General features: G+C 40.9%; 1 protein-coding gene across 3 annotated transcripts in view; it reads right to left on the bottom strand.

Annotated features, from left to right (window-relative positions):
* PLXNA4 (plexin A4) overlaps positions 1 to 13082 on the bottom strand; it is a 1021577-nt gene that overhangs the window by 177235 nt on the left and 831260 nt on the right. For all 3 annotated transcript variants that reach the window (XM_063926762.1, XM_063926763.1, XM_063926764.1), the window contains exons 16-17: positions 8732 to 8899; positions 4100 to 4193 (exon numbers count right to left, since the gene is read on the bottom strand). In XM_063926762.1, coding sequence (XP_063782832.1) covers positions 4100 to 4193; positions 8732 to 8899 — 262 coding nt within the window. The remainder of the gene's footprint in view (positions 1 to 4099; positions 4194 to 8731; positions 8900 to 13082) is intronic.

Below are 13082 nucleotides of genomic sequence, written 5' to 3'. Positions count from 1 at the left end.
TCATGATTTTCATTCCACCATGACTCTGTAATTGCCACAAAATCCAGGTTATCCCTTGTCATTATCGCAATTAGCTCTGGAATTTTGTCTCCTAAGCTCCTAGCATTTGCACACATAGCTTTAAGAATTTTGTCTGTGCATTTGTTATTAGTAGCCATGTCCAGACTGTACAAAATAAATGACAAGTTTAAAGTTGCAATTACCTGTTTGGGGATGTTGCTCAGTGTTTGATATATATATATATATATATATATATATTACTAATCAGGAATCACACTGTGTCCTTTACACCATGAATACACCTCCCTAAATGTAAAGATATAGTACACCTGACCACAATGACCAAATGATCAAAGGAGGTAAACACCAGAGAGCATGCAATAATAAACTATGTTTCACTGTGCAACTTCCCCACACATGCAATGCCAATTACAAGCCAATCATTACATAAAAAACATACATGAGTTTGCATAAGAGAGAGCTGTAGTGAGCAGATTGGGGATGTCTTTTCATAGTGTAAAAAGACAGATAACATTGGTACAGGTGAGAATTCAGATGGTTTTGGTAAGCTATAGCCATAAATTTGAGTAGTTGCGGATGAAGTGGAAAGGTCTAGCAGCGTTCCTAACACAGATTTAAGTTATAAGTATATTTCGTTATACAACATTCACAACAAAGGATGTTAGGTGATGAAGATGCTAACCTCAATCCAGCAAAAACCCCTTTGACAGTACAGCAATTTGGCTTACATGTCAAGAGAGTGATAAGCCAGATGTGACATACAAAGCAACCTAATGGCCTTCATGGCTGTAATCCTGTGCAAGGGCTTGAGGATTAACAACTTCTTCCCATCTGTATATAGTTTAAGATAGCTCTGGTGAAATGCTATGTGGCTAAGCTGTTATTATGACTAACATACATGTTCCATTACTAGTTTTACTATCCAGCTATTCCTTATTCATGAATAGTCCAGATGTACACAGCAACACAATTCATTTCTAATTAGTATACTCTAAATGTAGCCAGTGCGACTAGGATTATCAAAAGGAAGACTTATTTAATAAAACTTGGGCTTAAATTAAATTCATATTCATAAATTATGTTGTGTACATGTTTATCCTTGAATTAAGGCATAACTTTATATATGCAAACTGAACTGATGCTCTTTTGTCCTTCACCAACAATGTTACAGTTTTATTTTAACAATAAGACAGAGGTTGCCTTATTTCAGCTTACTGTACATATTCTAACCAATGCAGTTTACACAGTAAAGTCATCACTTGTATCAAGCGATACAGTGCCTGATCAACCATTAAGCAGGATGCTATTATATTTAGAGTCTTTATCACATTCCCCAGAAACCAAAGTCTACCTTGCATTTCAAAAACATTATTAGATCGTAAGTCGACGGTGTGGATACATTTGTGCATCCTTTGTATTGGGACTGAGAGCAGCTTGAATGACCAGGGAATGCCTAATACCCCTAACTATAGATACTGTGAAGTATAATGGATCCAAGTGCTACACCTGCATATGTTATTATGAGTGTTGCACTATATATAGGATATGTATAAGTCATATGTTACGTGGTAGCTGAAATATAGCTGCCTGATCTTCAAGGTCTCTGATGGAAGGGGTTGGAAAGTGATGTGTTTTCTTAAAGAAAATTAATTGTAAATTGTAGAAGGTGACGTAATCCAGAGTGTCACAATGATGACAGTAGGGTCTTATACTGTATGAAAAACAATTGGGCTTATTTTTCTGAATTTGGATAACCAACCGTGAGGACCCATAAGGAATGATAGTGGAATGGCAGGGGACACAGAGAAATGGTAAGGTGGTTGACCCACTATGGTACAGTGGTGGGGGAGAGTCTCAAAAGTTCTAAGTAGGGTGAATTAATTCTGGAAAAGTTCTGGAAATGTTCCAAGGAGTCCTGGTTGTTCATAATGCAAAGACTTGGACAGTAGGGGCGGGATGTAATGAAGTCCAAGTTTGGCGACCATGAGGGATGCTGGCTGAACTGTGACTTGTGGGTCAGTTTCCAAGAACATTTGCTGCTAATGGCTGGAATTCAAAATTCCTCTCCTAAACTGGCATATTACTGTAGCTTGCACAATGATGGTACATTTGTATTGGTGTTAAAATCAAGTTCACAGTATGATCTCCGCAATAAATGAAGGAACTGACACTAATTAAACTGGAATTTATTAAGTGTGAAAAGCCCCTACAGCAAGTGTTAGCATCGTCAATATCCTGGGGAGTCTATTTAACAAACATTGTAGAAGTACTGTACCATTTTAACTATGTGAAAATGAAAGCCCAATTTGGCCCTTGCCACTCCAGGCCAGTATTACCCACCAAGCTGCCCAATTTTATTGACAAAATTGATAACTGCCAAAAAAATAGAATAGTTATAACTATTTGTTCCAATTATTCATAGTACACATAAACTTGCTGCAGCCTACCCTTGCAAAAGACAGTGGGTGGTATCCAATTAGCCACAATAATGCTGCGGCCACGAAAAATGCGAGATTTTCGCAATTTAATCACTGAATTTTTATCTCCCCTTTCAAATAAATTTTTCATGAAAAACATACTGTAGGGTCGGCGAAAAGTCGCTGACCTATGTATTTTCGTGGCACTTATCGCATAAAAAATAGTCACTTATCAGGGATTTGGCGTCACCTGGTTCAGGCAGGTGAAACCAATCCCCGATAAGTGCAGGCATTGGGAGATAAGCTATGGCTAGCGAACTAATTACCTGCAGAACATTACAGCAGCTAATTGGATATTGCCCACTGAGAGAAAAATGTATTTGATTGCAACATTCAAAAAACTTTGCTAGGCAAACATATAGTGCAGGCTGTGTTTGAACCTGAAAACAGGTTATTTATTGGGGATTTCTTTTTCAGGTGTGCTCAGAGAGCACTTGAATATCCCTTGGGGATCAATAAGCCTGAGGTAAATTACCGCAGGTAATTGAATCTCCACTTTTGAGCGGTGTTTCACTGCATCTGCGATGAGAATAAGGCGCAAAGTTTAAAGAAAAAGACAGTACGCTAACCCTCTCAGTCGCCGCGCTGAATATCTTGCACCGTATGGCGTAATGACGGGTTCCGGTATGAATGGTCGACCATGTTATGGTCGACAGTCATTAGGTCGACCACTATTGGTCGACATTTACATGGTCGACATGGACACATGGTCGACACATGAAAATGGTCGACACATGAAAGGTCGACATATGAAAAGGTCGACATGAGTTTTTTAACTTTTTTTGGTGTCGTTTTTTGCGTAAAGTGACTGGGAACCCCAATTATTTCACCGCGTCCCCTCGCATGGCTCGCTTCGCTCGCCATGCTTCGGGCATGGTGCCTTCGCTCCGCTACCGCTTGGCTCGGCACACTTTACCGTTCCAATCGTAGTCCATGTGGATCGTAAAGTATGGAAAAGATCCCCAAAAGAAAAAAAAGTTAAAAAACTCATGTCGACCTTTTCATGTGTCGACCTTTCATGTGTCGACATTTTCATGTGTCGACCATGTGTTCATGTCGACCATGTCAATGTCGACCAATAGTGGTCGACCTAATGACTGTCGACCATAACATGGTCGACCATGTGAACAGATACCGTAATGACGCTAGGTGTTTGAGGACGCATCTGTACGCACACACTCACATATACACACAAACATTCCCAATAAGAAAAATATGCACACTGGTTTTCTGTGCATTTTACAAGTGAAGCATGCAGCAGATCTAATATAAATACATACTGTCAATGATTTTCTGTAGCACAAAGAGCAGGCAGGGATGTGAACTTGGATCCACTTTGAAGACAGTGACATTATCACTGAACACTTTTAAGGCCAGCATCCCTAATACTTAAAAGGTAAATTCTCCTTTTTCATGTTAGCATAATCAATGGCAATACTTTTTTCCTTTTTAGCAGTTGGGTATTGAAGATAACACTTGGGAAAAGTAAATCTTAGATAAACATAAAGTAGCCATACGGTACCCATGATGTACATTAGAGCATCTTACCTGATAGGTGACAGCAGATTCACATTTAAGTAAATCATTATTTTAGCACTTACATTAATATGTTCTTTTCCATTAAGCTTGGCCCTTATTCGAGGATTTCTGATAATGTCCAGATTAGTTCCCCATACTGATATAGGAGTGTTCCCACTAAAAGACAAATGTTGAGGACAGGTGTTAGTGTCGCATAGATAATAAGAATTGTGCATCTACTACAAGGTTATTCATGAATGTGGAGTACTGTTAAGTGGTATATCAGGTATATATTCACAGACTATAGGTTCCAGTCAGTGCGATCCTGCAGTGCATCCCCATACCAGATTCTTTTTTCGATATTAAAAGAAAGGTAACAGAGGGATCATATATTAAATTATTCTATTTTCACACTAAGGTATACCATGTAGAGAGGAACTGTAATTAAATTCATCATCCTCATATATAAAAAAAAAATGTAAGTGGCAACAAGACCTGCAACAGATATGTAAATTTGATCTCTATTGCTTTCCTTGGAACATATTGGGATTCATCTGTTTAAACAAATCACAAGAATTACTGCTTTATTACATATGTGATCTTAGACTGGGTACACATTAGAAAGATGTATCTGCTGACTCATTATCACGTCGACAGACAGGCCGATAAGGTAAGCTTTACAAACCAGTCCCACTCAATAGGCCTTATTCAGATGTGGACGGAGGTGCTGTGCATAGTGTAAAGTACAGATGTTGGTACTTTGCGCAGAACAGACCCGTACTGTGCATGAGCAGAATGGGCCTGTGACATGGGACGCAGTATGGTATCAGACTGTCAGTAATTGACAGTCTGATTCCATTTTGGTGCAGGCTCCGTTTCCCACAACAAAAGTGTGTCGCCGCTGTTCTGTGGAAGGGAGGAGACCAGAGATTTCCTGGCCACTTTGTTGTATCTGTGGTGGCTGGCTTGCGTGACCCCATAGGTCACACAGCTGGCTGATGATGTTGCAGATTATCTAATGCTGAGTCCTAGAATGCAGCTCAGATCACTAATGCATTACCATATTAGAGCTACAGTATTGCTGCTGCATCCATGATAGCTAATACATACACATCTGGATCAGGCCTCACATGTCGGGCCAGACGTCACAACTGGGAAGGGATTTGAATTTTCCCCCACCTCTGATGTCAGTGTCGGCGGTTCCTACAGCCAGTGCATGGGTGGTTGGCAGGTCACCCGTACACACATGCAGATGGCTTCCGCTGTGATGCAAAGCCGAACTGATATGTCTGTGAACGACATCGATCACAGGCAAATCAGGTTTACATACCCACCAATCTATTCATGATATATATCGATAGGACAAACTATCTATTGACAAATGTGTTCCCAGCTTAAGTTTATCTGTATTTATTGCACAGAACTGCACACAATACAAGGATATTAGAGATTCAATTAGTGCATCTTTTTAGATGAGTGTAATTAACAATGACAACATTTTTTAGTGCAATAAGTATGTACTGTTGTTTGTTCTGATGAACATCCATATGTACTGTAGGTTTTGAAGGAGAGTTGCCTAGTTGACATAATTAATATTAATCAATTCTTAAGCAATCTAATAATGTTAAATTCATTGCTCTGGTAATGAAAAAATAACTGCATTGCAAAGCTAAATTGTATTCAGTTTATCATCGCACATCTAATGTATTTTTTATAGTTGATTCCTTTGAAATAAAGAAATGCAGCAGCATACAATATTGTTCAGTGATTGTCTCCAGATCTGTGATACTGCACTGAGCACAGCTGTCCTCCTGGCTGGATATGACTGCAATGATGCAACAGAATCCACAGCTTGTAAAGTGTGCTACAGCCTCTAGATACAGCAAAGTGATAGAAACATATTCCTAGGATATTCTTTGTACACAATGCACTAATTGGAAGGATTTGTAGAGATGTCAGCTGTTTTATCCAAGTCACAAATTTATCTGCTTAGATCTTCAGTTTGGCGTGCAAAGTTAAATACTTCTTTTAGGTTGTTTTAGTTTGTAAGGGTAAGAGATGACAAGTACAAAGAAAAATCTGTGTGGAATATCATATAGCCTGTTTTTAGATCTTTCCTTACTTAACTCTTCGAAGGTTTCTATATATGGTGTTTTCAATATAAAGATTACCAGCATTTGGAGATATGTTAACAAATGTTCACACTATGACAATAAAAGTTACAATATACAGTAGTACAGTGTAAAGCACATAAGCCAATACAATTCTTTCTATTAGCACCTAGCACTGTCTATACCATATACTGTAGGTACTAATAGAAAGTTATAGTCGGTAAAGGACCTACAGTAACTGCCTAGTGTGGTGGTTCCCAAACTTTTTTAATCACAACTCTCTATTTCAGAAAAATATTAACTTAAATAATTTGTGTTTACATGTCATACTTAGGGTCAGTTATGTGGTGAGGGACAGGACTGTGCTTCTGTTTGTCCACATATTTTATGATTGGAAGCCACAAGCACTGTTTTTTCCTATAACACCGACCATAAATTATTTGAATTTGTCCTGGACCAAACCGAGGGTATCCCTGCAAGTGCCCCGTGGCTCCCCAGGGTGCCAAGGCACACAGTTTGGGAATCACTTGCCTAGTTTAATGATGATACAGGGAAGAATACTGTACATTACTTATATGTGAAATGTTTTTACTGACTAACCTTAAATATATAAGAAAATATATATTAAAATAAAATATTTCCTGTTGGAATAAAGGATCATGTAAAAAAGAAGCCAATTACTATATTTTGTGTCCAAACAGCATTCTGTGCACAAACAGCATAATATAGTAAAGCACTCTGTGCCCAAACAACATAATATAGTAAAGCATTATGTGCCCAAACAACATAATATAGTAAAGCGTTCTGTGCCCAAACAGCATAATATAGTAACTCTACTACATTATGGTAAATAATGCTAAATTATCTTAATACCAATGCTACAGTATGGATATTGGAGATCTTTTCGTAAACTAATGCCACTGTATCAAGTGTGAGAGGTGTCAGTTAAAATATTCTAATTGTAGAGCTTTTAACTGGTTTTGATGTAACTAGTTTTGATATTTCTTTTTCTATTCCGAAAGACACCTCTGATCGATGAAATGCGTTGGGTGATACGTTATTCTGGTTCAAAGTGGACTTAAAGACTGTTATCTAGCCCGCCCTGGAATAGGCACCTACAAGAGTAAAATGTATTATATTTAATTGTGATTTCACATGTTTTATATGAGAAACTATTTTAACTGTGTTTTATTAGAAATTAAATTGTTCAAATGTAATATGTTTTTAGGATTATTGTTGAAATTTAAGATTAGTTCTATAGGGTGTACTCAGGATTTTTTGATAAGAAATAATTGTCACACTCACATCAAACAAAATAAACAAGAACTATCTAAAGTTTAAATGGTAACTACAATTCGTATAAAGTTATATGCACTCTCCAGAAAAACCTATTCATACAAAAAATATTTTGTCTGAGCTGGCAAAGGGACCTTTTCGGGGGTAGCAGCCTATCATTAAATATAAATGTAGTTAAAGTTAAAACAGTAACCTTTAAAAATGTAATTAATTGTAGAGCAATATAGTTATCCCCTTAGATATATATATGTACCCTAGCACTTTCGACTCATCACACACCAGGTCATGCTCGTAATTGTTACAGTTTTATTTTAATCTATCTTTTCCCAGCTTCCGATCTCTATCTCCCCTTCTCTTAACCTATCTCTCTCTCTTTTTTCCTCATATTATTTCTCCATCTCTCTCCCTTTCATTCCTATGCCTCTTCACTCTTTCTTTCTCTTTCTTTCTTTCTTTTTCTTTCTTTCTTTCTTTCTTTCTTTCTTTCTTTCTTTCTTTCTTTCTTTCTTTCTTTCTTTCTTTCTTTCTTTCTTTCTTTCTTTCTTTCTTTCTTTCTTTCTTTCTTTCCCCTATGTCTCTGCCCTATCTCTCTTTCTCTCTCTCTGACACCATGTCCCTGCCCCATCTCTCCCCCCATGTCTCTGCCTTGTATTTCTCTATGCCCTCCACATCTCTAGCCCATCTCTCTCTCCTACCCATGTCTCTGCCGCTTCTCTCTATCTGTCTCCCATGTCTCTACCTCATCTCTCTCTTCACGCCATGTCTATGCCTCATTTCTCTATCTGCCCTTGATGTATCTGACCTGTTATTCTTTCGTCCCCACATTTACATCTGATGACTTCAGTGTACTGTACACAGCCTATGTACAGAATGCCTCAAATAGAATAACACTACTGCAGTACATCAGGCTATGTGGTATGACTCCTGGTTCAGACTATCGCATAGTGCATTCATTCGAAGTGTCCATATTTATCCCACTTGGGACAGGACAGCTGTTGTGTTGTGTTCAGATGCGCATGCCCATCTCCGGTGTCCATGTCATTACGTGGTGACATGGACATTGGAGCATGAGCATGTTAAGGTATATGGGTGGGTGGGTGGGTGAGTGGGTTATTGAGGACAGGCACACAGATGGATGCTGCCTGTTGCACATATCTATATAATAGATGTGTGTGTGTGTGTGTGTGTGTGTGTGTGTGTGTGTGTGTGTGTGTGTTTATAAACTTCAGATGGTGTTGGACTGCAAACAAATATTGGTATGTATTAGTCTAGTAATCAGCCTGTAGATTGCCAACATCTTTACTTTACCTGAGAATACTCCATTCTGGTTCAATTTTCACAATTTTGGGATCTTCCACATACTCAAATTGCAACTCCTGGGGGATTTTGGCTCTGTCTACCTGTACAGTCACTTTCACTTTCTCCAAACCATCAAGAGAAGCTGTAGTGTTGCAGAAGATCTCACTCGCTGTTCTCCTGACAATGAAATGCAGGTAATTAAACAAACATCATTAAATGAAGTTTACTAAAATTTTTGCAAATGTTCCAGATAAACATTGCACCATATTATATATGACTCACATAACAAATGATTATTATTGACCTTGTGAAGTTCTAGGGGTGGCTATGGCTAAAGACTCATTGTGAGAGTAGTGGTAGTGTGTGTCAAACCATGTTGCTATAGGATTATCTCAGTGAGAGAAATGGTTATTACATTAGTGATTTCTACAATAATGAAGATGTATTGGAAATAACTAAATGATCAGAGTTAGGACAATGGTTAATGTTTGAATCTGGACTGTGCAAAATCATTAAACAACTAAAATGGAACCCTTTTCATTCTTTACTCAAACCAAAATAGAAATGTGTATACCTTTAATGTACACTGTCAAAAACAAATAAACATTGTTACCTTAATCATTAACAGAGCTAGCAGTATAGCACATTAATTCAGACTTATGCTGAAAGAATTCATTTAAAACATTTTTCTGGTTTTACCCCTTTGAGATCAACTGCCCAGGGCAGCTATCTGAGGTTGCCTCAATAGAGATACATTTATGTATGAAACTAATGGTTAGGATTAAATAAAAGATTTAGGCTAGTGTCATTTTATTTATACGAAGAGACTTCTTTGAAGCAAATGGTAGACCTCTTGGCCTGCCCCTTTCTATATACAATATTTATATGTGTGTGTTGCCCATGTGCATATACTATACCAGAGCCGTAACTAGCAGTGTGCTAGGAGTGCTGCCACACAGAGTGTACAGCCATGTGGGTGGAACCACCGCTGCACCATTGGTCCCTGTATCTGGCTGGCATGGTGTCTGTAATGGCCCATTGAAGCCAGAATGTCACGATCCGGGTATCTGGACGCCATTACTTACCCTTCAGATGCCTCCTAAGGCGAGCTCAGCGTTCCAGGACCGGATTCCGCTGTTCCTGAGTTTCCACATGCAGAGTGGTCTTTTCATCAGCCGCGGCCTCCGCTGTGCCCGCGTGGTTAAATGTGCATCTATCAGCCTGGCGTCTCCTGTCTCCGGTGGCCGGCGCCGCCATTACTGTTTCCCAGACCACATGGATTACAAACCAAACTTCCCTCCAAGTGTCTGCATGGGCGCAGCCATCTTGGATTCTGTCATCTGATCATTTCCACCAATCTGCTGTCTGTGTTGTTGATTTGCATAATTGCCTAGCCAACCCCTTCCTTGCTGCAGGTATAAGTAAGCTGTACCTGAGCAAGGAAGACGTCAGTGCTTTGGTTGTCAAACCTAGTTCCTGTTTGTCTCTCTTCTATGATTGTCTTCCAGGTTCCAGCTCCTGTCTCAAGACTTCCACCATAGAGACCCGCACCAGCATTCCACCTGCGGTGTAGCCTGACTCTCCAATCCATTGTGGATTCATCTGTTTCCAGCTACAACACTACCTGCTTCCAGCCTCAGCTTCCAGCAGAGTACAGCTTCCCTTAAAGGGCCGGTGTCCTTTCTACACTTTACCACTCTCCACCGGAATTATTATTTCTCCGCTCTCAAGTTCTACATTTCAGTTCACATTTCATCGCTCCCAAAGTTCATTTATTATTTAACTGGTTCCAGCCAGTATCCACTCCGTGCTAACAACAGTCTGGTTCCAGCCAGTATCCACAGCAGCTGTTTTACCTTCAGCAACCCAGCTCTTCCTGGAACACCAGCTGGTACAATCCTGGGTTATCTCCATTGCTACAGCCGGGCCTGGTAAGGACTTTCCATCTAGAAGATCATAAGAACTATCTCACACTACCAGTGCCCTGTGGCTCCTGCCATGCTGTAGTACTCAGGAACTGTATTTATTCTTTGCTGACTTTTACGTTTTCTTTTATTGCTGCTGTGATGCGGAGTTGTCATAATAAACATCATTGACTTTTATCTAAGTTGTCGTGGTCACGCCTTCGGGCAGTTATTATTCATGTTACTTACATGTCCAGGGGTCTGATACAACCTCCCAGGTTCCGGTACATCTCAGCCCCTACAACTGAGGCTGCCTCCCGTCAGCTCAGGCCCTCAGTTGTGACAGTAAGCACTGACCTAATGAATCCAGCCGGAGACCAGGATCAAGCGGCCAGGCCGATGCAAGAACTGGCAGCCCGACTAGAACATCAGGAGGCTGCACAGGGCCACATCATCCGCTGTCTCCAGGATCTCTCTACTCGGCTGGATGGGATTCAGACAACTCTCCGTGGATCAGGCGCGTCTGGTGCGTCAACCACAGTGACTCCAGCTATAACCCCACCCACCTTACCCATTTCTGCTCCACGTCTTCATCTTCCAACGCCAGCAAAATTTGACGGATCTCCAAGATTCTGCAGGGGATTTCTCAACCAGTGTGAGATTCAGTTTGAGCTACAACCTGGCAATTTTCCCAGTGACCGTACAAAAATTGCCTACATTATTTCTCTTCTCAGTGGCTCAGCCCTTGATTGGGCATCACCGTTATGGGAGAGGTCCGACACCCTGCTATCTTCTTACACTGCATTTGTGTCAACATTCAGGCGCATCTTCGACGAGCCAGGCCGGGTAACTTCAGCTTCGTCTGAGATTCTCCGTTTACGCCAGGAATCACGTACTGTAGGACAATATCTTATACAGTTCCAGATCCTGGCATCCGAACTGGCATGGAACGACGAGGCCCTGTATGCTGCATTCTGGCATGGTTTATCCGAGCGTATTAAAGATGAGTTAGCTACCAGAGACTTACCCTCCAAGTTAGATGAGCTAATCTCACTTTGTACGAAAGTTGACTTACGTTTCAGAGAGAGAGCAACTGAGCGTGGAAGATCATCTGCTCCAAAATCTTCTACTCCTCCTCCTCGCCAACTGTCACCAACTACAGAAGAACCCATGCAAATTGGCCGTTCCCGTTTAACTCCTGCTGAGCGCCGAAGACGTCTCTCCGAGTTTCTCTGTCTGTATTGTGCAGCTCCGTCTCACACCATTAATGCCTGTCCCAAACGTCCGGGAAACTCCAAATCCTAGCTCGCCAAGGAGAGGGCCGGCTAGGAGTAATGATCTCCTCTCCATCTCCTCAAGATTGTAACCTCCCAGTCTCGCTTCAAGTTGCTCAACGTTATCAGAACGTCATTGCCCTCCTGGATTCCGGAGCAGCTGGGAACTTTATTACTGAAGCCTATGTTAAACGGTGGTCCCTACCCACCGAGAGACTTCCTTCGTCCTTTTCCTTAACTGCTGTGGATGGCAGTAAAATTTTTGATACAGTTATTTCTCTAAGGACTCTACCAGTTCGTCTGAGAGTGGGAGTTCTTCATTCCGAACTTATTTCATTTTTAGTGATTCCAAGAGCCACACATCCTGTGGTCCTGGGCCTTCCATGGCTCCGTCTTCACAATCCTACAATTGATTGGACGACTACGCAAATCCTGGCATGGGGTTCCTCCTGTACTAAGACATGTTTGTTTAAAGTGTTGCCTGTCTGTTCTTCCTCCCCCAGGTCGTCTGATGTTCCACCTCCTCCATATCAAGATTTCACGGATGTGTTCAGTAAAGCTTCTGCTGATATCCTTCCTCCTCATAGAGAATGGGACTGCCCGATTGATCTCGTTCCAGGGAAGGTTCCACCTCGAGGCCGAACTTATCCGTTGTCTCTCCCCGAGACACATTCTATGGAGGAATACATTAAAGAGAACCTAGCAAAGGGGTTCATTCGACCTTCTTCTTCTCCAGCCGGCGCAGGCTTCTTTTTTGTAAAGAAGAAAGATGGTGGTCTGCGGCCGTGCATCGACTACAGAGGTTTGAACGACATTACCATCAAGAACCGCTATCCTTTACCCCTGATTACTGAGCTCTTTGACAGAGTTAGCGGAGCTACCATCTTTACAAAGCTGGACCTGAGAGGTGCATACAATCTCATCCGGATCCGTGAGGGTGACGAGTGGAAGACCGCATTTAACACCCGTGACGGACATTATGAGTACCTCGTCATGCCCTTCGGATTGAGCAATGCTCCAGCTGTCTTCCAGCATTTCGTCAATGAGATCTTCAGAGACATTCTATACCGTCATGTCGTGGTCTATCTAGATGATATCCTCATTTTTGCCAACGATTTAGAGGAACATCGTTTCTGGGTAAAGGAGGTTCTGTCCCGTCTCCGTGTCAATCATCTCTACTGC

Source organism: Pseudophryne corroboree, chromosome 6, assembly GCF_028390025.1.
Source record: "Pseudophryne corroboree isolate aPseCor3 chromosome 6, aPseCor3.hap2, whole genome shotgun sequence".
NCBI classification, from domain to species: domain Eukaryota; kingdom Metazoa; phylum Chordata; class Amphibia; order Anura; family Myobatrachidae; genus Pseudophryne; species Pseudophryne corroboree.
The sequence above is the reverse complement of the archived record's forward strand: the minus strand, read 5'-3'. Positions and strand labels throughout refer to the sequence as shown.